The 23,687-nt window shown below is 43.5% G+C and overlaps 1 protein-coding gene across 2 annotated transcripts; it reads right to left on the bottom strand.

Moving 5' to 3' along the window:
• Positions 1 to 2,201: 2,201 nt before the first annotated feature.
• On the bottom strand, positions 2,202 to 23,553 carry UBASH3A (ubiquitin associated and SH3 domain containing A). 2 transcript variants are annotated; one of them, XM_048064525.2, is made up of 14 exons: positions 23,340 to 23,553; positions 20,423 to 20,476; positions 18,580 to 18,766; positions 16,150 to 16,348; positions 14,628 to 14,797; positions 13,562 to 13,770; positions 12,545 to 12,674; positions 10,524 to 10,632; positions 9,087 to 9,209; positions 8,296 to 8,388; positions 6,947 to 7,091; positions 4,686 to 4,792; positions 4,085 to 4,191; positions 2,202 to 3,183 (listed from the first exon to the last, which is right to left on the bottom strand). In XM_048064525.2, exons 1-14 carry the CDS (start codon positions 23,450 to 23,452, stop codon positions 3,046 to 3,048), a joined length of 1,884 nt encoding a protein of 627 aa, XP_047920482.2. In that variant the 5' UTR covers positions 23,453 to 23,553; the 3' UTR covers positions 2,202 to 3,045. The 2 variants fall into 2 exon arrangements, with proteins under 2 accessions (XP_047920482.2, XP_013036814.3); XM_013181360.3 differs by having other exon boundaries at positions 12,548 to 12,674; positions 23,340 to 23,552.
• Positions 23,554 to 23,687: the final 134 nt, after the last annotated feature.

Raw genomic sequence — 23,687 nt, 5'->3', positions numbered from 1 at the left:
AGTTTTAATTGCTTGCTATTTCTGTTCAGTTAATTTGGATGGTAGAAATTGAGAAGTTTTGACAAGTTAAAGAGTATTTTGTAACAAAGTATTTCTCCTCACCTGCTCAGCATTGCAGTGTGTGCATTAGAAACTACCACACGAGAAATATTTAAGTACCCAAACCCTCTTTCTCACATACGCTGAGGTTTAATTCACTGCATTCACTGGAGTTAAATTCATTGGACTGCATGTCTAGTGGGAAAAAAAATAACAAAAATATTGTGGGATTTTGGTTCAAGTGTCTTAGCAATCTTCCTAGCAAGCGTGTTTAGTTTGCAAGGGTAGCGGTGGTGCTCTGGGAGCCCTTAGATTGCATGCCAGGATTGGGTAAGGTGGTTGAATCCTTCCTCCTCATCCTCACCTGTAAGAAGGGTCCTGTCAAGCAGCCTGCACACACTTATTTTGGATAGGAGCTTAACATCAAGAGGACTAAGGTGCGATAAACTTGCTTTTAGGAACGATATTTCTGCAGGTGGATAGGAGTAAAAATGCCAAGTGATGTGTTTCCTTGTTATGCTGTACACAGTGGCAGCAGAGTAGGAGAGCTGTTCAAAGCAACAAGAAGACACTGGTTTTGCAGGTCACTGAGCACAATGGAACCACACTGGAAATGCATCTGATGCTCTTGGATGAAGGGAGAGGTGTTTTGTGTTTTATTTTATCGTTTTAAAGGAAGACAGATTCTTAACCAGAACGGTATCTGCAGCTCAGTTGAGGATTAATGTCTGAGGTATTATGAAAAGAAAAAAAAAAAAAGCTTATTTCTAAGAAGAAAGGGAATGTTTCTCATGCCACTTTGTACCCAGCAGGCAGGCACATCATGCCCAAGCAGGTTGCAGCCCTCACTCACCTCTCCGATCTGCTGCTCCTGGCTCTGTCCCTGGGTGGGCAGTGTGCCATCACGCCCTGCTCTCACCAGGTGTCATTTCAGCAGCAAGGCTTCTCCCTTGCCATGTGAACTGAGAGCTCCGCTGTCACTCCTGCCTGTCCCTATCCTCACCCAGGCTCTTATTTGGCTCTGACCAGCAATGGTGGCCAGGCCACCAAGTGCAAGGCCTCTCCCCTTACACAATGCACAGGCACGTGTCCCACAGGAGAAGAAAGACACTGCCTGTGATCTGCTTGCATTTCTTCTTACACAGGGAGGAGGGATTGTCCCAAGGTTAGAGCAGCTGGAAAGGCCAAAAGCAAACAGGTGTAAGCCTGGGATACAGGATGCAGAGTCCTTCAGTTATCTCTCTGGGGACAAAAGGGAATTTGTCAGAGGTGAGGGATGACAGTAGCATCAACTATAAAACATGCAGCCGCTCCCATCTGTTCAAACAGAGCCAGGTCCCCATCCAGAGGCTGTATTTGGAGCAAAAGCTCAACCCAGAAACCCACACCAATGCCTCCACACACCTGGTGCCACATGTGCCCCAGTCGGAGCCCCAGGGACCATCCCTCACGTTGGGGCTTCAGTCTGTGGCGGTAGCTCTGGCCTTGCACCTCGTCCAATGACATTTGTCCTATGGCTTGCAATCACTTGGTGAAATCAGAGCAAATCACACCAAAAGCAACATTATTTACAGAGAAGAAGACCCCACGGGAGTACTGCAAGATGGGAGCTGACACCTCAGTTGAAATGGAGCTGGAAGCTCCAGGGAGCGACATGCCCAGGGCCAGGTCCTTGCCCCATGCCACCCCCACTCCCCTGTCATACCCTTAGCAGTCAGAAAAGCAGGAGTCCAAGCATCCTTGCCAGATCTCGGAAGTCAAAACAGAACATTTCAGGTGCAGGACTGGGACAGATCTCCATGCCCACCAGTAAAGGTGCTTGTTGGATGCCCTGCTGTCTGCATGCTGGGTGGGCTTTGCTGCATGCCCTTAGGCTAAAGGCACACAGGCAAAGAAGTGTCAAGAAGGTGCAGGGAGAAAAAGAATGATAATGAGATTTTTTTTTTTTAGTCATGCTAAGAAAGAAAGTTAAACTTCCATTTTTCTCTTCTCTTTGAAAGAAACATTTGTGCTTTCCCAGAGGTAGTTATCCAAAATGATCATTTAGAAAGGAAACCTGACTCTGTGGCAAGACATGTTCCTGTCTGTGCATAAAATTTTGGGGCTACACTTCCTTAAGCAAACCAACAACCAAGAGAAGAGGTACAGAGACCTGTCAGATGACCGGTTTGGCAGCTGTGTCACCATTTATATAATTTGGCACGGAACAGCACAAAGCAAAGCTCTTGTCCTGCAAGTGCCATCTCAGGAAGCATTCAGCAGTTAGAGTTGCTCACGTCAAGGTTTTGTCACCAGTACGGTAATGCAGGGCATCTTTCTTTGCCCCAGCAACAGTAAAGCAATCAGTTCAGTTTTCTCTGAAGCAAATTGTTTAGTCCCTTTTGCAATATGGATCACTGTGGAATCACTGAGCAGGGGAGCTGTTGTGGTAGAAAATGAACCTCCTTTGTAGAAGAGGTAAATAAAGTGTCACTATAGTATGTCCCCTCCTCCTGTGCTCTTGCAGAACTGGAGGAGTCAACAGGAAACCAAGTGGCTTTAGGTAGAGATGATCTCCTCTTTGGGTAGGAGATGGCTTTTTTCAGTCCCAATTTCTCTGCTCATCTGAAAATATCCAAATAACAAAGGCAATTCTTACCAGCTGTATTTTGATCTTGGAAAATGCAACAATGTCAAATTTAGTGCCTTTAGCAGTAGATTTTATAATCAGGTAGTTGTGTATGTATTAAATGTTGCACGTGGTACCTGCAGAAAAGGTTTAACAGTACTTTCTTCACCAGCAGAAGAGTCATCGCTCTCTTGTATGCCAGTTCCATGATTCCTTTTCTCAGTCACTGAAGCAAAAGCAAAATTTAGGCACCAAACTCAGAAGTGTTTTCTGTGCTTTGACTACTTAGAGAGGGCAATTTCCATCCACTGTAACTTTTCTGGATGAATTACTGGACTGTGCTGAACCAGAAGCTGTCTTCACCTCATTTTTAATGGCTGCAAGGACAGAGCCGGTTTCTAATCTTCCACGATACCATTTCTCCAGTTGAATGCTGCATTTGCTCCATGAGTTAATGTCTTCACTGGGGGATTAACCATTTGCCATTTGTTCCCCTCTTTGAGCTCTTCACAGAAACACATGCCTAGCGAAGGGATCTAGGGAAGAAGGACACAAGCAGGAGTTACCAGCATGGCCATTGCTTTGACACGAAGGAGGCATTGTAGCAGAACAGAAGAGCAGATCCTGAGACCATTCTGGGAACAGATATTGGGACATTTTGCTGCTTCTGAAACAAACTGAAAACAGACTGGAGGCCTGTGGTGCAATAGCTGAGCCTGTGTCATCACCCTGCACTCATGCTTGGATTTGAAGATCAAGATGTGTTCACTCCTTATGCTTTGACAGCGGGTGGTAAAAATATATCTAACAACTGAAATCTCCTGTCAGTAATACCAAGGCAGATGGTAAAGAAAACGGGGGTGAAAAAATCTGCCACTGGTGCTAATGCACAAATAAACAAAAAACCTCTGCGACAAAGTCTCAAGTGCAGGCCTCACTTGTGAAGCTGGCAGAAAACCCTCCTCCACTTCATTTTGTAGCTGAGCACTTAAGCTGTGAACTTGAAGTGACCCAAAAAACATACAACTTTGAGTGAGTCACTGAATATAGCTGCAGTTCACACTCACAACACCACAGGGAGGAGAAGAAAGGCTCTTAGCCCTGCTTCTATATCAAGGAGGCTTGTGCCAGAGGGAGAAGTTTCCACATGTGCCTCTCACGTGGAGGTGTTACCTGGCACTGACTTCCCATGGGAGCTGGATGAAAATCTCCTCTGAAGAGTTAGCCACTAGGCACATGCTGTTCAACAGGACAAAGTGCTTCTCTTGACCACCAGTGCTGTGCTAAAACTACATGAGATTCCCTTTGTACGGAGAAAGCTAGTGTTATTGGTATTGGCATGCAGTTATACACGTGCCTCGCTGCGTAAGAAAGCTCCATATTAAAGGTACAGCAACACAAAGAGAAAGCTTCAAGCTGAATGAAAAGGCTTCTCACCTTTCGGACCACCTGGGCAAAGTCGCTGCTGTCTTTGGCAGGGAGCCCTATCAGAGGTCGGGTGAAAGATGCCAAGGAGGAGCCATGGCCCACGATGAGGATGACACCTGGTATACCACAGTAAGCAAAGAAAAGTAGTAAGGGGGTTGCAGCACTGTCAGGTTGCCATGCTGATGGCGTAAGGTTGTTTTGGGGCTGTTTGACTTTGCAGACATCTTTGGCAATGTGGCAAGGTGTACTGTGCTGGTCAGAAAAAGTCTAGCGTGTTGTAGACATGCCAGCTAGTGAGAAAACGCATTTCCTAACAGCTCTCCAGAAAAAATAGATTATCTTATGCTGAGCTGCATCCTGATGTAGAATGACCATGCAAAGTATATACTCTTGCAATTTAGCAGTCTTCTGTTTAATTTTCCTTTTTTTTCCCTATCCCATAAACTGAATCTATTTTGATTTAGTATAGATGAGGCCAAGAACTACAAGTCTACCTTGAACTTTGTGCAATACAAACTACCCATGATAAATGTGTTTCTGTTGGCAAACCTCTGCCTGTTCCTGGTATTGAAAGTGTCCAATGGAATATACAAAGATCTGAAACCTTTACCTTTGTTGGGGCAAGCAGTGATGATCTGTTTTATAGCTGCAGAGCTTCTGCTTACGTAGTCTTCATAACTTTCTGATGGTACCAGAGAAGAGAGTGGTATGTTGCTTCTGACAATAAAATCACAATCGTATGTTAATCTAGATGAATACTTGGGCACTGTTAGCACTATTGAATGAGAACACCAAAGAAGAAGCACTTCGTTAAAAGAATCTGGGTTTATCCACTGACTTGGCTGGAGTGCTGATACCTCAGCTTGCATTAGCTTCCCCCACAATAATTTACATTAAATCTCATGACTATACCTTGTAGTGCATAAAGCACCAGATGCAGGGAAAACTGTGCTTTAATTAAACCTGTAGTTTACAGTGGATGCTGTTAAAAATTTCATGCCTAAGAAAAGCTTGTGCTTTGAGCAGTTCTGTTGGTAAGGACCACTGTCCTTGTGTGGGTGCAGGCACACAGAGTGGTCCAGCTCCAGACATCCTGACTGGGTTCAAACCAAGATGCTGATGACATGAAGGCTGCCAAGAGCTGGTCCCTCAGTGTTAGCCTCCTTAGTAAGCAAATCAAATCAAAATCAACCATGGACAAGGCATATCAATATCAGCTGGACAAATGCATAGTAAAGTCTGTCACTGCTAAAATTAAAAAATAGTATGTTTCCAAGGATGTAAACCACAATGAACCATGCCTAAGTATAACACCATGTTAGAAACATGATAAACACCATGTATCCTGCCCAGACACATCCCAAGGTCCCTCAGCAGCCTCCATGACCCCAGCTGTGTCCATCCTTGGGAAGAGGGGGAAGAGCCTTCGGTGTCCTGATGCGTGGTGGCCAGTGGTGCCGAGGGTAGGCAGCTGGGAAGGCCAAATTCCTGGTGGTGAGAGGCCCTGCTGGCCTCCCAGGGTGTTCATTTCTTTCTACAAACAACTGCCCCACCGATTTGATAGTCTCCTTATTCAGTGAATAGGCAGGAGTGAGATTAGATTAATATATTGTCGTAGGGCTTGGTATCGTAGTGTACTTTTACAGGTGAGACCTCAGTACATTCCGTCAGCACAAACTGCAGAACTAGAAAATAAGTGGTAAAACCAGGTGGCAGGCTCCTACTATATTGTTAATCATAACTAATATTAATTCTGGCCAGGTTAAGTCCACTGACAGGGAACAGCCCAGGACTTGACCCAACTGATTGCTGTCCCTTGCAGTGGGTGAGTATGGTAAAGCCACCCCCTGAAACCCAAGGATTTTGAACCCTGCATGTGACAGGAAAAAAGCAGCATAATATGTGCAATTTTACAGCTCATCTGCTCTGTTTTTGCCTGGACCCGAGTGAGCAGCAAGGGGCCTGAAGGCTGCAGTTAGCACTGCTTCAGAGCTTTCCTCTGCAATTTCTACTGCTCTACAGTTGCACCCTTTGCTCTGTGGAAGTTTGAGGCAAGTGATTATGTATTGAAAAAAATAGGGAAAATGGTCTGTTGGTGGTAAAATACACCAGAATGTACATTGACCAAAGAAAATTAAGAATTTTATTCCATTATGCAATTTCAAATGAAGATGCTCACTTAATTGCAAGATACACATTAAGAGCTGAGAAGTTTCCTTTCTTATACTTGTGAGAAAACTCAGACACAAACTTTTATTAGCTGAGCAATTTCCTGGAGCGGGCTGTGCACTGCACGTACGGAGCAGCCCGAGCGAGAGCAGGGCGCGGAGCTGGGCTGAACTGGAGGCTGATCATTTCCTGCTCCACTGTGGTTTGTGAGTGCTCAGCGGTGGCATCACCCCCCTCCCTGAGCTGTGGGGGCCCCCAAAAATCCTTTCTGAGCACAGTGTTTCTCTTTGAGCAAGTCAAAACATAACACCCCCATCCCCAACAGAATGTGGCATGAACACTCATTGTAGTGAGCTGGCTTGTGTTGCAGTCACCTCTCTCAACCCAGTGGTAGAATTGAAGGCGACATCAGAGCAGGGCTTATCCCATACACAAACATCAGATGTGTGCCTGTGAGCCTGCTCGTTATATGTGTGCACATGCTACATGCCTGTGTGACTCCATGTTAGAGCAGCAAAGTTGATTCTTGCCATAAGACCTCAAACAGCATATCTTACTATGAGAACAGATCATGAAGGCTTGAAATTGATTAGCGTGACCCATTTTTGGCAATGTCCATAATGGTTTATGGCATATGAAGCCATGAGGAGGTACCTCAGGAGAAAAAGAGCCAGCTCTACCAGCTAGACAAGGAGCAATTACCTGTAACTTGTATCTATTTTGTAGGAGGCCTCTGTCAGCTCTGTTAGAGTCATGAAGTTGGGAATTACTTTGCTTGCTTCCCACTTAGTCCATTCAAATAGTCCTGGTTCCACCCTGATTTTGACTTTTTGGTCTAATTTAAGCCCTGAAAGAAAAAAAAAAAAAAAAAAGTGTTCCTTAAAAAGAGAAAGGTACACTCAAAGTGTTACATTTGGGCAGCACATTCTGCCTTCTTTGCTGTAATATTTTCGTTACTAAAATGAATTACTTATTGTTGAACAAAAGAGGATCGTGTTGTTCAAGTGAAATCAACATATTCTTGTCTGACAGATGCTAAGGCACCAAAATTTCTTACATTATTGTTATTCCTGGAGCTCTATTGTAAGGATCTCCAAGTTACAGAAGAGAACAGAAAAAAAAATCTCAACAATGCTGCAATCAATTTTTTTAAAAAATCCTTTTTTATATAACATTTTGCTTAGTGACCCTCTTTGGGGCAATAATTCATCCTACAGTGTCAGAAATTGAATTCTCATGTAAAAAGATGCATTCTTTTGTTCATTATTCTCAAGAGAGGTTACTGAGTGGCGTGAGTTCCCAGAAGAAATGCACACTTACTAATATTGATGTATAGATGATGATCTGTGAACCTTTAACAGACCTATTGAAGGGGAGAGGTGAGGAAAAGGGAAGAAGAAGAGAAGCAGAGGGAATGGGAGAGGAGGAAGGACAGAGGTTCTAAAATATGAAGGAAGTATCATAGAATCATAAAATCATTTGGGTTGGAAAAGACCTCTAAGATTATCAAGTCCAACCATTAACCTAGAACTGCCAAGTCTACACTAAACCATGTCCCTAAACAAGTAAAATCATTTGGCTTGCAAAGGCAAACTTTTTGAGGAGAATGTCATGTTCCCTGATTCAAATAGGTATACTTCAGAGCACTGGGAACATTTGCTTTTTGGCTCAGAAAGTTTCCTGAAAGAGCTGCCAGTGGTAATTTGATTTGTGGCTCCTAGTGCTGACTTCAACCTGTTGTGAAATGCATCCATTTCACATAACATCAGAGTCCATTTATGTGAAATGCCTCCATTTCATATAACATCAGTTTAAAGAGAGAGGGTTAGAGTTAATAGGATAGAGCTCTTCAGATCATACACCTGGCAGCAGGTTTATTGCTGCCTATATTACCAGCCAGACAAAAAAGCCTTGTCTTCCCTGATTAAATACGACATGAAATAAACACAGAGCTGTACATCTTCTCAATTGCTCATCCTAGAGACTTCAAAGAAGTTTGACAAAGACATTCTCACAGTGGCGAAAGCATGCGATCAGATTTTCTGCCTTACCCTGAAGCACAAGATGGGCTGTCTGTACGCAGCGGAGGGCAGGTGACGAGTAGATGTAGCTGACTGCCACCTCCTGGTCCAGCAGAGCTTCCCCTGGTGGGAACAGCAATGTGAGGTGGTCTTTTACAAATCGTCATAGATGAGAAACTGCTGCAAAATATTTTCTGCAAAAAACAGCTGGGACCAAGCGTAGGAAGGGTAATTACAGCAGATGCACTCCAAACATGCAAATAGCAAGGTATTTGGCGGTCTCTTTGTATCTGAACCATCAGAGATAAGCACTTGCACCAGATTTCTTTGTCAAAGTCAGGCATGCAAGCTCAGGGAGCAGAAACTTTGTCTGGTGAGTAAATTGAGTCAGACTAACCCATATCAGCCACCTGGCAGTTATCTGTGATGAGATGACCACAATCTGCTGACCATGAAGCTGTGTCCTCCAGCCAGCCCCTTCACTCAGTGACCACTGAGTAAGACGTTAGTCCCTTGCAGACTTGAAGCAGGACACAGCTAGTGCTGTAGTTTCTTTCTTTTAAATTTGCCAGGAACTAGCAGTCTGAATCTCCAAGATGAGCAACCAGCCTTGTTATTTTATTATTCTACTAGCCTCATTTTACTATTCAACAAGATCTTGCAGCGGTTGCCCATCAAGAAGATGGCAAAAAAGAAGATGTTACCAAAAGGAGTGCTGCTAGGAAGTATTTCTGCTACAAAGCCAATATGAGCTTTGGCAGATGATAAAAAAGCCTGCTTCCCAAAACCTTACATTTGCTTTAAGATATTATCCACCTTACCTATAAGTCTTGACTGGAAAATACCACAGCAAGATAAAGGAGGATCTTGCTCAAAATGCTTCATGCTGTCTTTCCGTTTTGGTAGGGTGGGAGGAAAGTTGAGGTCTGCTCTGTAGTATTTTCCTGAAACGAGGTGGAACATTTTACTGTGGTATGAGGGAGGCAGCAGCTGTACATACAGTCTGCATTTCGTTGTAATGGCTCTATTTCTTTTGAATTCTCAGCCCAGAGTTACACCTCTGCTGGCAAATAGAACAGGCCGGGGCCCCTTCTCTGGCCATGAGGGCAAATGATGCAGCAGGGCACCTGCCTGAAGAGCTAATCTCCCTTCCCTCTACCTCCAACACCCACACTGAACACTGACAATGGGTGCTGGTCTGTGCTCTCTCCAAAACTTGCCGAGAATCTAGGGGTGAGGGGAAGCTGCCATCAACCAAGACCATGCCGAGGAGAGAGCTAATAGCCAAGTGATGTGGGGGATCATGGGTCAGGGCCTGAACTTTAATGCGTACAGGATCAGTTCAGCAGTACAGACATAGCGTCTCACTGATGAAAACCCCCAGTGACTACTATTACCTTAAAGAGAACATGTTTTAAGGTCACAACACTGACTTGGGAAACCACCTGTCCTAACAAAAGAGCACCTCTTATGCAAGCTCTGAAGGAGATAAAGAAGGGAGTGGAGAAGAAAGAGGCCAAGAAGTCATGAGAGTCATGAGAATTTGGCTTTGTGGGACCCAAATGAAAAAAAAATCCACTATCAATATTCTTTTGCCATTGCCAAAAACATTTCCATTGAAGAAAAATGAAACCAATGAATCGATTTTGAAGCTGGAAGGTACTGGCCTCATTATCTAGTATGAGTTTCACACATATAATATAGACGATCTCCAGCATAACAAAGGAGTCTGTCGACATAAAGCTTCCTTCCGAACACCCCCTCCTTCTTGTTCCCCTTCTTCCTCCCAATACATACTTCCCTGCTCTAGGTTGGTTTTCTCCACCACAAATATTTTTTTGACAGCGACAGAGAGAGTGCCAGGAAATTCAACTTTTCATTTAGTTCTGTGTTGATGTGTCATTTCCACCATGGTTTGCTCTTGCTCTTCCTCTGCAAGTTTGGCTAGGGATGCACACTGTCAACAGATCATTGACACTGTGTCGAGCACAGAAATGTGAAGGGATCTGATAAACACCACCTGGTTCAACTGAGTGACTAGTGGTAGAGATTTCATGCTCTGTGCATCCCCCAGTGAGACATATGAATCCGTAGGACATTATGAAATACAGGTCAAAACCATGTTGTGCCTGGCTGTGCAAAGTTAGTCACTCTTTTGTGTCAGCATTTACATCTACACCTAGGAGACTGAAATTTTGTACCCATTACTCAGTAAATTTAGTTCAGATTTGCTAAGATCCTCCCATTATCTTACTCACCATCTGCAGTTAAGCACTGTTGAAGCCAAGATTTCCCGAAGACCTGATCAACTCTTTCCCCATGGCGCATCACCAGCACACCTCTTCGCAGAGTGGCGTTCTGAGAAAGCTGTATAAAAATTGCTTTCTGTTACATTATATATAGCCTGCATGAAAAGTCTGGATTCATGGATGCTGCCCAACAGAGCAAGGAACAGCAGTGCTGTCCTAAGAGGTTTATAACAAGCACAGAAAGGGGAGAGAAAGGAATTGTTAAAACATATATTTTTATGAAAATAGTAACCCTGACTGGCTCTCTGTTGAAGGCAAATGAAGAATATCCCTGATCTTCATGTTAGGTTTTAACTCTCTGTTTACACTAGTGAAAGGTAGTGCTGCTAAATCTTTTAATTCCAGTGTGGGAAGGGATTATAATTCTAGTTTTTATTGTGTAGTTGGTATAAACAAAAGAGGGAAATTAGCTATGTGGTTTAAGTGTTTCTTTTCCTACTGAAAATACCAGTTTCACACTTTTCTGACAGTGCACGGTCAAGTTAACAGTGAACCCAGATCTCCTGTAAGGCCACATTTTTCCTCAGTGTGCATGGAACTACAATTACATTCTAATTGTTTTGGGGTTAGTTTACAATGAACGTAGATAGAGATGAAAAGATAAAGAGGAACAGCTCAAAGGCTTTAAATCTTTTTCAACAGCAACCCCTCGCAGCATTACTGCTGCAACACAGAGTTTAGTGATGTGTATCTTCATTAGCAGAGAAGGGAATTCTTAAGAAGTGGTATGAGATATATGTATTTTGCTAAACACTACTGCATTTCTGCCATAAGGCACTAATCAACCGCCATGAGGTCAGAGTTTAAAACTAAGGTTTTGTGGTCTTGCTTTTTCTGTTTGGGGGGAGCTCAGAGGCTGGGGAAGCTCCTAGACTGAAGACGTGCACATCTGCAAAGAGCGTTCCTCAGGCCAAGCAGTGCCTCTGCCACAGATCTGAGATAGATAAGGGGGCCAAGAGCACTCAAGAGCTGGTGGGAAGACGTGGCTCTTGCAGAAGTGTCTGTCTAACAGCCGTATGCACAGTTGTCCTGGGGGCCCCCAGGATGGAAGTTCCCTCAGGGCGCTCTCAAGTTTCTCTGACATCAACACAAAGGAACCTGGGCTTATCCCCCAGCATGGGGAGAACACTCCCAGCAGGACCAGCAAGACCAAAGGGGTCTCTGCAGCATGTCAGGAAAGGCCTGTGATGGAAAGGACTGTCTTGGCCACCCTGAAAGTCAGAGCTAATAAGGCAGCGTAGCAGCAAACATGCTGTAGGGAAAAGCCAGAGTTCCTCTCGATTTTGCTCTTCCTACCAGGAACTGTTTGGGAAACCTGGGAAAAGTTGATACATCAGCTTTGAAATGGGACAAAAACATAATCCCAGTGCTCCTAACTTGTTCAGATAGCTGTTCTTTCTGCAGGTCTGTGCAGTTATTTGCATTAGCTATGTACCTAAAACATTAAAGAAGATGAAACATTTACATGTGATAAGTGTATCCATGAGTACATAAACCACCAGCGTGCCATCTGTAGAATCTGGGCATAAAAGTAACAATGAACAACGAGCCTGATACTGCTCTAGTTACTCTGCAATGAAACCATTTGAAAGACAGGGGAAGATGTGTCTGCACCTTACTTGTCAGTCTTGTCACTGTACCTCTGCACAGCCTGTGTTGTGCATCTGTGCACAGAAAATTTGTGTGCTGGGCTACTATGGCAGCAACAGAGTTTTATGAAAGAAGGCAAGGGTAATACCACATTGTATATACTACAAAATGTATATGAGATATTATAATGTGCAGTGTGAGTGTATGCATATTTAATTTAATTTTTAATTTTAAATTTGCAATATTATATATATTTATTATAACATGATATGAAAATATTAAGGAGAACCAGGAAGATACTATTAAATTTTATAAATGGCTTTACTTAATAGCATATCTGCACAACTACATGGCAAAGATAAGAAATAAAAAAACACAACTACCTGAAGTGAAAGAATATTGGTTACACTCCTTGATGTAACAGGATTATGGACTTCTCCGTTCGGCTTTACATTAGGTTCATTTGCAGACTGGGTGACAAATTTTGAACCTGGTACAAAAGCATATTCCCTGTAGAAAAGGCAGAAGCAACACACACAAATACACGCACAAACAAACATATGGGCACACACACAAAAAAAAGAGGGGATTTTTAAGTCACAGTTTTGTCCACAGGCATGATAGCCACAATGCATATTCCACTCAATATTTTTCACAGACATGCATTCTAGTTTACCACTTTGCTCTTGAGTTATAGTCTGTCTGGTAAAAATGTGGCTAAAATAATACAAACTGATGGCATGTATTGGGTGTAACCCTTCTGAAGTGTGAGCTTCAAGCAGGAAACACTACCTGTTCGCCTCCTCTCTGCCTCTGAGAGCTCAGCAAGGACCGCACCTACACCTCCTGCTCCGAAAAACTAGCTCTAATCTACAAGTAGCATCAGCCACGCTGTCAGCTGCAGAGCAAAGCGCAGGAAGCCAGGCAGATGCCTGCTGATACAGGTTGAATTGACAAGGCAAGGGTGGGCGCATGGTGGTAGAGTAACATTCGCGTGGTTTCATTTCAAGTTTGCTTTGCAACCTCTTGAAAAGATGTGAAAGAAGAAAGAAAAAAAAAAAAAAAAAGAAAGCTGGAAGCCATGCTGAAGGCCCAGTCTACTCTAAGGAATGTGGACTTTTAAAATTCATTAGGATGTTCAGGTTATTTGAGAGCAGAGAGAGGCCATCCTTTGAGCAGCTGGACTCCGGGTTTCCATGGGTGCATGTCCTATCCCTTTCCATTCAGAAATCTCATCTTCCCAACCAGACCCTGAGGACCCCCTCTGCTATCCCCATTCCACCCCACCTCCAGCTTTCTCCTGGCAGCCCACAGCTGGCAGTGAGGAGGAGAACCAACTACACAAAGCAAGCAGCACCCACGAAGCCCCAGCACCTGTGGCGAGGATCGCAACCAACCTGTGCTTAACCCATGTGTCTGACTCATTGGCTCTCTCTGTGTAGTTTTCAGGAAGAAAACCCCTGCAGCCGGTACGGTGCGAGGTCCCGATGACCCAGCCTTCGCTGACATCGGACTGCTGCGTTGGGTCGACGTAGATGAAGTCCCCGGCGTTCATCATGAGCTCGTCGATGTTCTGGGGCTTGTACTGGAAGAGGGCCCTCAGCGTCTGGGGAAGGACAGAGCAGGGTCAGGGTGGAGCTCGCTGTTGCAGGGGTGGCAGCAAATGGGGGACATGTGCTCAACCCTTCACTGGACACAGCCACCAGCACCATTTCCTGCACTGCAGCTTGCTCTTTCAGCAGATACATAAAAATGGGTATGGAGTGCGTGTAAAAATAGGCACTTGGTATTCATAAAATTGCTTTTTTCCTGTAACTAGTATAGGCTTATTTGAAAGCAGGCATAGCAAAATCTTTATCAGCTATTTTGGGGATTATTTGCAGCTCTCCTGAGTATGACCAAAACCCAATATGAGACTTGAAATAAAACGAAACACTGATCTGATTGAAAAATACCAACGGTTTATCCTTCCGTAGTTTAAATTTGGAAATGAGAACCAGAAAAATATTGACTATTTTTAACTGGGAGTCTGTTAAGCCGAAGATCATCAGGGACAACTGTGCCCTGCTCACTGGCGCATCATGGTTCAACAATCAAGAAAACTAATTCTGCTGAATAACATTTTACTGCAGAGCTGTAATCTGACAGATCCTAGCAACTGTTCAAAAGTCATCACTTCCAGTCTCTTTTATTTTCTCATAGCTAATTGTGAGTTCTTCTGCTGGAGTTTGGAATCAGATCTTGCTGACACGCAGGTCAAGCAGGTAACCATAAACATATCTCCTACAGACTCAAGAGTACAGCTTTTCAGCCCAAAGAAGTACTTGGAACAACCATGCATTTTGAAGGACTGTACTGTGCATGTACTGACTTCTTTATGGAAAAAGAAAAAAAAAAGCAAAATAAGTGTAGGAAATATTCTAACCACAGACTCGGAAAACTAAATAAATCTGATGACAGTACCTGGTAATGCACAAAACGCATGTCTCTTGAGTAGAGAGCTGCTACCCACTGGCAGGTCTCCCCCGGGTTAATGCATTTGGCTAGTTGCTCCAAAGTCTTCTGGTGGTGAGGACAGAACTTGTGAGCCAAGGTAAGGTGGAGCTGCTTTAGGCAGGGCTTCACATGGCAATCTAGGAATAAAGCAATCAGCTTCACATCACAACACAGAAGTGAAGGAAAGCTCCTCTTCTTGTTTCATCCTACATGCTTTGTATTATACAGGAAATATCTTAGTAATTAGTAGTAGAGTAGATCGTAATTTTACTGAATCGTTTTGTTGGATGTCATGGCTTTAATAATGCCAAAATAAATCAGAAATCTGGACTGGATTTGCCCCTTAGCTTCAGCTGTGAGAAAAAAGAAAAATAAAACAAAACAAAATGTTTGATTTCCTTTCCCAGTCTAAGAAGTATCAAATTCTCTTCTCCCAGACCAAGCTATTCTGGGGCATCATCCCTTCAGTCTCCGCTGAAGATGCAGTTTCTCAGTGTCGTTCGGAAAATTTCTATAGTGCTCATTGCACCAGTGTCTGGAAGTACGTGCCTGCTCCTAGGGCTTTACTTCTTTTCTTTAGGTCTTCCTTCTTTAGTGTTGCAGGCCTGATTTTAAATATATTTTTCTATTTCCTTATTTAATTTGTTACCTTGACAACTGCTAACGTACAAGGCACTTCACCCGCTGGTGATATGAGTGTAAAATATTTGTTTGCCCTTGCTATGCTTCGATTGAAAAAATCTGGGGGTGCGGGAGATCCCCAGCTGGCACATAACCACTGAAAGGAGATGGGTGACTCAGTTTCAGGAGGAGAAGGACTTATGTGAGCACTAGGGAAAACCCAGGCCTGCCAGGCTGCATTTCTTTGCATTTTCATTTCTGCCTTCCTCCTCAGCCTGGCCACAGAGGGTAGAGCATCCCCAAGACAGAAAGGTCTGCTGTCTTCCCAAAGCTGCATGTGAGATGGAGAACTAAGCATAATTAGGATTTGGTTTATTTCCTCCAGACACATTTTTTCTCTTTTTCTTCTGTCCCCTCGCAATCATGACACTGGTCTGTGGTGAAGAAAAGATGGGTATGTAGGTCTTGAGATAGGGAGGATTAAATCCCTGCTTGTCTTGGACATCCCAATCAATGGCCTCTCTAGTTACACAGCCAAACACTTCAGTGTGTGGATCATGAAAAGAAAGCCAAACCAAGTAAAACCTTTGACTAGATTTCTTAAAGAAGAAGAAATTTATAAAAGCTTTTCGCGTTTTTCTTTTTTCTTGCCCATTGAGTTCAGCTAAAACGAAACCTTCTAGCGAAAAGCATTCTATCTTCAGAGTCTACAACAATCTCCCCATGCCAAGTTATTTTTGAATCTGTAGGAGGAAAGTTGCAGTAAAACATCTGCTAGGCTGCTGCGGAGACACAGGAGTTGGTTTCAGTGTCATGTCTAAGCATTTGTGTGACAAGCCACCCATTTTCCCTCCGATGTTGATCCTACCTGCCAGGGCTGAAGCCTCTGAAGAGAAGGCCACAGCAATCTCTTTGAGGATATTTGCGTGGCTGTCGCTGATAAAGAAACCAAGGTAGCTGGTGGATGAATGTAGTGATAGGGAAATAGTTTGCGGAAATTTTTGTGAAAAGTTGTTGACGATTTGCTTTAAGATGTCGTACAGTAACTCCACTTTCTGGTCTTCGCACTGAAAGAAAACAGAGGAGGAGCATCTTTCACCCACCAGACCAACAGCCACTCCGGTAGCCTGTCTCGTACAGTAACACCAGAAAACATGAGAGGCATTATTTCCCAAGAAAGACAACGCACTTACAAACTTGCCTGAAATTCCTGGTATTAAAATCATTCATATCAGTCAGCTTGGGCAGCACAGTAACCTGGTGCTATAATAGGAGATGGGATCTTTTACCTTTATTTGTATCTAGCCAGGGTAGAAAAGAACCAAAAGATCTGACAGGTGCGCACCAGCCAATCTGAAATGAGGCAGGGATCATGATGTCTCTTTTCAATTCTAAGTAAGAATTTGTATTATTGTTATCCTACAGTCCTTAGCTGGAATCACTCTGGTTAAAACTTTAACATCTCAGATGCTGAGCAACATACACAGGAAAGTTAATTAGGAATCTTTGTAATTATGATCTTTAATGCTCTAATCACAGCAAATTAAAGGATTGTACAAAGCCATGCTTCGACAAAAAGTGGCAATTAAGCAATTTAAGAAGTGGATAGATAAAAATGGAATTTTGCCATCCAGCCAAAAGCACAGACATTAATGATGCTTCCTTTCCACACTGTTTTACTCTCCATGGCAGTGCTATTTGCCCCATTTGGCTTCTGCACTGGATCAAGCTGCAGAAGAGAAGAAAGGAGCTACAAAACACCTCCTCCTCCTGCTTAGACAGTCTTTCTCTCTCAAGTATTTCTCAGGCCATAAACCCAGTGCTTGGTGAGGCTCAGGCGAGGTGAGGAGCGATGCACTGAGAGGGCACCAGCAGGCTGGGCTGGGCAGGACAGGGGCGGGTGGGAGCCTGCACCCAGGATAAGTGCTGTGCTCCTCCAAGGCTGACAAGTCCATGCGATGCAAGAGACGTGGGGCATCAGGAAACAGGAGAGGCTGGGCTGGGAGGAGGAGGTGGGTGCCAGGTCAGTGGGTCTCGCTTTCTACGTGTGAAGCACCCAGGTCAGCTCTTGCTGACAGCTGAGGAACAGAGAATAGCACTGGAGAGTGCATTTATCCCTAGAAATATGCTACCCGAAACAGGGCTGAGGTGCACGAGGTGGGGGATACAATTCAGTCATCTCTTCCAGGGTCAGGCCTTTTAACTTGCCACTTTTCAAGAGCATGGCATTCATTGTTAATTAATGGATTTTACTCTTCGTAATTGTGGTTAATGGCCGCCGGATACTGTGCTATTCAGTATTTTGCAGCAAAATACTTGTATTTTCACTGTCTATGCTTAGCAGCATGGTTTAGCATGAAAAATAATTAACATAATAATTTTGTGCAACTGCTCTATCTCATCTCTTTCTCAGTGCATCTCAGATGAAGCTGATGTTCATGGTCAGCATCAACAACATGCAAAAACTGGATTCCAGGTAGCTCCAGAGTTTGTCTAGACCAGTGACTCTTTGCTGGTCATTGCTGATACTGGCACATTCACTCCCACAGGGGAAGCAGCCTTACTGAGATGTTTGCTGAAGGGTTACTCAGCATTCAGAAGACCACCTAGGAGGACAGGAGCATCCAGAAGCAGAAAATAACTAACCAGGAGTCCAGGTCAGGAGCCTAATTTCCATGTAAAATTATTGAGGAAATGACTCAATTGCACTGCCAGATTATACTCCATGTCTGCAGCCTATGCTCCTTCTATCCCTGTGCATTCTGCTTCTCTCTTTTTCACAATGGCCAAGCTTCCACAGAAAGTATAAAAGCTGGCTCACCCCACCATAGCTACGGCCTACTGGCTGGGGCTCACTGGGGAGGCAGGAGTTTCCATGAGATTGCCATAGGCCTAATATTAAAGCTGTCTACATCCAGTGCTAACTCTGTCCCTGCTGCACAGTTGTCTGAACACAGCCACTGTCACCCGAGGCAGGAAGGTTTAACATCACAGACCATGGGATCACAGGATCACAGGGTGGGTGAGGTGGGAAGGGACCCCTGGAGGCCACCTGCTCCAAGCCCTGCCCAAGCAGGGCCACCCAGCGCAGGCTGCCCAGGGCCGTGCCCAGGCGGCTTTTGGAGATCCCCAAGGAGGAGACCCCACAGCTCTCTGGGCAGCCTGTGCCAGGGCTCCTCACCCTGGATGTGGGTCACGTCAGCTTGACTACCATGGAGTTGTTCTAGTGTAAAAGAATGCCAGGTGGTCCAGTTTCACCAGTGGTCAGTTTGACCCTTGCACATTTTTTGTGCCTTACCGTGAAGAAGTCACAGAGAGTGACGTGAGGGAAAATCTCATGGGCTCTGTTTTTCCCACACTGTCGCTTGCTCTCTTTCCAAAACTCCTGCAGGCGGTTATAGAAGCAGCCGGTGGGACACAAGTAAAGAGCATACTCCTGAGGGATTGGGTCATCCAAAGAGGGATCATTGCAGTGAGAGTGCAACCTGAAATCAAAAGCACGTCACACAGTGTAAGCATATGCACCGCTTATTTTTCTTTCCTTGGCTGAAGACATCCATAGTAGAAACTAGAAAAAGGAAACACAAAGTTGGTACTTTCTTACAAATGAAAAGCTAAAATGAAATCTGCTTATAACATTTCTCTCATATACTAACCAATGGAGCTGTAAAGGCCTTTACTGTTTTGTTTTTCTTCAGCCTTTTGTGTGTGTGTGTGTACTCTGCATTTTATTAAGTACCTTCAATTCTTTCAATGTCTGAAAGCAAAAGAAAGAAAAAAAAAAGATTTTTAGGTTTTTAGGATTATTTCTCCCCCTTTTTCATGACTGCAAACAGAGGACAGGAGGAGGAAAAAAAGGCGGTGGGTAGAAAGATGACAAAATGAAAAATAATCAAAGATTAAAAGAATACTCAAGAAGACCTGGCATATTGTTTCAGACCTAACAACAGTGAACAAGACAAATCAGAAATGCACAGGCAAAGATCAGAAGCTTGTATCCCAGGTGATGATATACTCCACCTTGTTCTGCACATGCTCTGTGTTTGGCTTCACAGCTTTGGGACTGGGGTGAATTTCAGAAAGCCTAGTGGCATCCTTGACAAAGCTTTGGGAAGAACATATTACTCTGAAATGTTCTGTCTAGCTTTCAAGAACAAAGCAATCAAACCAACCAAACAACCTAAAAAAAAAAAAAACCAAAACCAAAAAAAAAACCTCCTCCCAAAAAGGAAGACAAAACCCAAGAAAGATTAGCTTGTATTTGAGAATGGATTAAAACAAAAAAGTGAATTATCAACATTCTGATAACAGAGTGACCACTCCGTGGGAGTCTTGGTACAGACAAATAAAAAAACTTGAAGGGGGGTTGTCAAGGCTAACAAGTGATTATGGCTCTAACGATACCTCCCTCTGACCATCAGCCTTTCAGCTTATTTTGTAATGACTTTCTCAAGGGAAGAATATGGTCTGTTTGCCTTCAGTCATTGCCATTTAACCCCACGTTGGCACTACATGGCTCTGTAACTGCAGCCACTCTTTTACAGATATTTTTCCTTGTTTCCTTCCTCCTTTCCTTAGGGATGGAGAGGACAGATATTACCGTGTGACCCCGTACCTGTTGCCCAAGGGTGCACACCAGGAGGTCCCACAAGCTGTGAGTGCTGTGCCAAGACAGACATTTACCCTGGTGCATCTCTGAGTGCCTTCCTGGACATGCCCCAATGCATTCCCCCAGTCAAGGAGCCTGTGGTGCCTTTGCAATGAGCAGAACTTGGCAGCCAAGTTGAAAATTAAGCAGGAGGTTAAACTGAGGACAAGTGTCTGTCCAGAGCAACAGGTCCCATGAAACGTCACTGTGGGAAAAATAGCTGCTTGTGCCCAAGACTGCCCTTTGCTACCCAGCTCTTGATTTACCTTAGGCTTTCTGCAAATAACCTTGCTACTCAGAATACGCACAAATAAAATTATTTCTTTCTTTGCATGAATTAAAATGAAAAAACAAACAAACAAAAAACGCCCACCTCATATGCAGGGTTTTTAACAGCAGCCAACTTTAAATTGAGTGGCAGAATCAGCATGTGAACAAGTGTTTTTAGTCAGTTTTAATGTGAAAGCACACTGTAGAAATCACTGGTGCTTACCATTTTGCAGCTTCTTCTATTGTCTTTTGACCAGTAGCAGCCAAGGCTTTTTGCCTAGAAGAAAACAAAATAGATTCATCAGAATAACAGAATACATTAAACTTTGTTTCCTGTGACTTCTAGAAAATAAAGAAGAATGGACATGCTGTGGTCACTGAGTCTCTTTTCCAGCACAGACAGGACCTGTAATGACTAGGTTATTCCTGGCAAATGTTAATGTTCTTGAAGCCCTCCAGACAAATTGTTCCACTGCAAGTCTTTAATGCCTTGAAGAATGGTAAACTGTCCACACAATGTCCACAGGATATATTCTGGAGATGTTTCCTCAGTAGTCCTACTCATTACATGGATTTCCTTAGATTTGGGTAAGCCATCCCTCCACATACTGTAAGACCAGTGTTTGCTCTGCTCATGGGATAAGGTTTTTGTTAATGATAAGCCCAGATTCAAATGCCAGGCTCAAGTCCACACATACAACCAAAGCAAAACATACTTACACTGGGGTTTGAAAATCTAGATTGAGGATTTCTGTAGCCCAGAAGAGAGTGAGATCTAAGCCAACAGTTCAGTCTAAGATAAGGGACAATGTCTCAGTTTTCTCTCACTTACGCAACTGTCATTCTCTGGGATCAAATTTGATTTACATTTCCTTTTCTCCTTAGATCTTTCAAAATGACAACTATGTTCTTCATATGAACAAGTTTTTGTGCCTAATGGTAAATTTTTGGAAGCTGAAGGATCCCCAGTGTTTAAGTAGCACCTGCACTTCTGCTACTCTACTGACTCCCCTTTCTCCATCACATCAAATACAAATGTTTTTGTTGTGCTCCCCACACAGCCTTTCCTGCTCTGCTGGTGATGCCAGCCTTTGTCACCCACTTGCTACACCTCAGTGCAAGTGTTTTATCACTTCATGCCGTGCTGCTCCTCCCATTCAGAAACGAGCACTTTTGAAAGAGCTTGACTTTGCAAACAGAGCTTGACTTCAGCTTTTCTTTATCATAGGGCCTGCACAATCATAAAAGTAATAAGACAAATGGTGACCTGAGACCACAGCCTGTCATGATGCTCAGCAACATCTTGCTCCCTCGTACTCCCCTCTGTGCCTATTCCTGCCTTGCATCCCATCATATGAGTTGGTTGTAGGTACTTTGCAACAGGGTTTATTCAGCCCTCACTTTAAGCAGAACATTAGGTTTTAACTAAACATCCCCGTGCTTCCAAGACGAACATTTGAAAGATAATGCTTAAGATAAATTCTGTATATTCCAAAGTCTTTCAGATAAACAGTAGGAATAAATCCTTGAAAATCTGTATTAAAAATGGTATCTTTACAGGGAGAATAAGCTGGCTCTTCCTTAAAGCAGAAAACTGCTGGCATGGTTCAGTTCTGTCTAAGCATGAGAGGTCCATTTTTCTGATCTGATGCTAGGCTTGACCCTCAAGTATGTATTTTTTGTTCTTTCTGAAAATGTTTCTTTTGCATGCTGCTACATTATGAAAGGTTTCATAATATTTCCAACAAGCCCTATTTTTATCGGGCCAGGACATCACAAAAGAACAATTTTTCAGTACTTTCATTTGCGGTTGAATCTAGGAACTAAAGAGACAGCTAAAAGCTTTTATAAAATGTCATCCAAATTTTGAATGTCTTAAAGTCGATAAAGACAAATAAAAAAAGAAACAAAGTGCTTTTGAACATTTTGTCAATTTATGTTGACTTGCATTGCACTTTGTCCACAGTTTCTTGATTTTGACCTGGAAAGCACAAAACCATGTCAATAATAGCAGAAAGTCTTTTGAAGAGGATTTAAAGAACACCACATACAGGGGGAAAAAAAAAAGGAAAAAAAAGTGAAACTAGCCATTACCTTGGGGTGACCAAACTTACTGTATCTACTAAAGAAATGATGAGCCAGATTTTCAACTCCCCAGCTAAAATTCCACTGGGTATAACCAGAAAGAAAGAACCCACAGCTTCCCTGTAAGCTGTGCCATCATGTCTAAAGACAATATGCTAGAAAATCAACACAGCACTTACATATAGAGCCAGTTCCACTTCTTTAATTTTCAATTAGTCAAAATGGAGGCTACATAGATATTGGTCTCCTTTTTCAAATGCTTGTATGAGGGTTCCTTTAACATTTAAATAAATTGATTCATTTTCTGAACAGCTAGTGTTGATAAGTCTGTGGCACAACTGGCTGCAACCATAGTGTCCAGACTTGCCCTTCAAAAGTTTGCAAATCCCCCGCAAAACATCCCTGTCTGACTAGTGCCATACCTGGAGGAGGACTGACCAACATCTTTCTTTTTAATTAACCTGATTGTAAGTGCTGCCACCAGCTTATCTCCCCTCTAAGGGAGTTGCCAAGGATAATGCCTGACATTTTCCAGGTAGGACATACTTTTGGAACAAGATCCTGATTGAGGACAGAAAGAAAAAGTGACGGACTTATGTGGCATCTTGCCACATAAGCTTACTCTTTTAAAACAATCTCCAGTGACACAACCCAGCAAGAGATTTTTGCCAGGCCTGAACTAAACTTTGGATAGAAGTTACATTCACATGTAGCTCCCTTGTAATAACAACAGTAAGTGGAAAAAATGAAAGGATATATCCCAGGAACGAACTACGGATATCGACTTCTTAATTCACTGCGAAGCCTCTCAACCTCAAGATGCAGAAGGGTGCGTGTCTTCTGCTATGCGCAGTATTTTTAGAAATGGATCCAGAGCAGGCTGTTTTAGCAATAGGAACAATACATGCTGCTCTACAAGGCCTTCAAAGCAAGATAAGCCTGATCCCCATGTGGAGACATCACTCCTGAGAGGTGACAGGCTCTCTGCTGTCTGCTTTCAGGTAGTTAAGATAAACACCTTGTACTGTACAAAGGTAGCCGAATGCAATACTCACGCGATGTGAGCTGGGAATCCTTTGGCCAGGAGAGACTCGAGGAGTACAGAGGGGCTTTTGCTCCTGTGCTTGTTGGCCACCTTTGCATACAGCTGCGTCTCGGCCACCGCCATCTCCGCTCTCCCTCTGACTGTGCTCAGTGCTGACAGAAATTGGGAGGGGGGAGGAGGGAGCAAGAGAAGGAAGGAGCAAGAAAATGAGAGAGAGAGAGAGAGAAAGAGAAAGAGGCAGCTAAAAAAAAAATTAAAAACCTCAAACCTCTTGTGATCTTTTCTGACAAAAGCTGACATCCTGTTTTCGTAGCATGTGCACCTATGAGTTTTTGTTTTAGGGTAGCTAAAAGAGCAG

This window comes from Anser cygnoides, chromosome 1 (genome assembly GCF_040182565.1).
Source record: "Anser cygnoides isolate HZ-2024a breed goose chromosome 1, Taihu_goose_T2T_genome, whole genome shotgun sequence".
Taxonomy (NCBI): domain Eukaryota; kingdom Metazoa; phylum Chordata; class Aves; order Anseriformes; family Anatidae; genus Anser; species Anser cygnoides.
Note: the sequence above shows the minus strand (reverse complement) of the source record. Positions and strands in the feature narration are given on the sequence as shown.

Coding starts and splice junctions, on each gene's coding strand:
- UBASH3A (XM_048064525.2), bottom strand. CDS start 23,452: ATGGCGGTGGCCGAGACGCAGCTGTATGCAAAGGTGGCCAACAAGCAC. Junction 7,092..8,295: donor AGCCCATCTTGTGCTTCAGG/GTAAGGCAGAAA, acceptor TTTTTCTTTCAG/GGCTTAAATTAGACCAAAAA. Junction 4,192..4,685: donor CACTGCTTGCCCCAACAAAG/GTAAAGGTTTCA, acceptor GTGGTATACCAG/GTGTCATCCTCATCGTGGGC.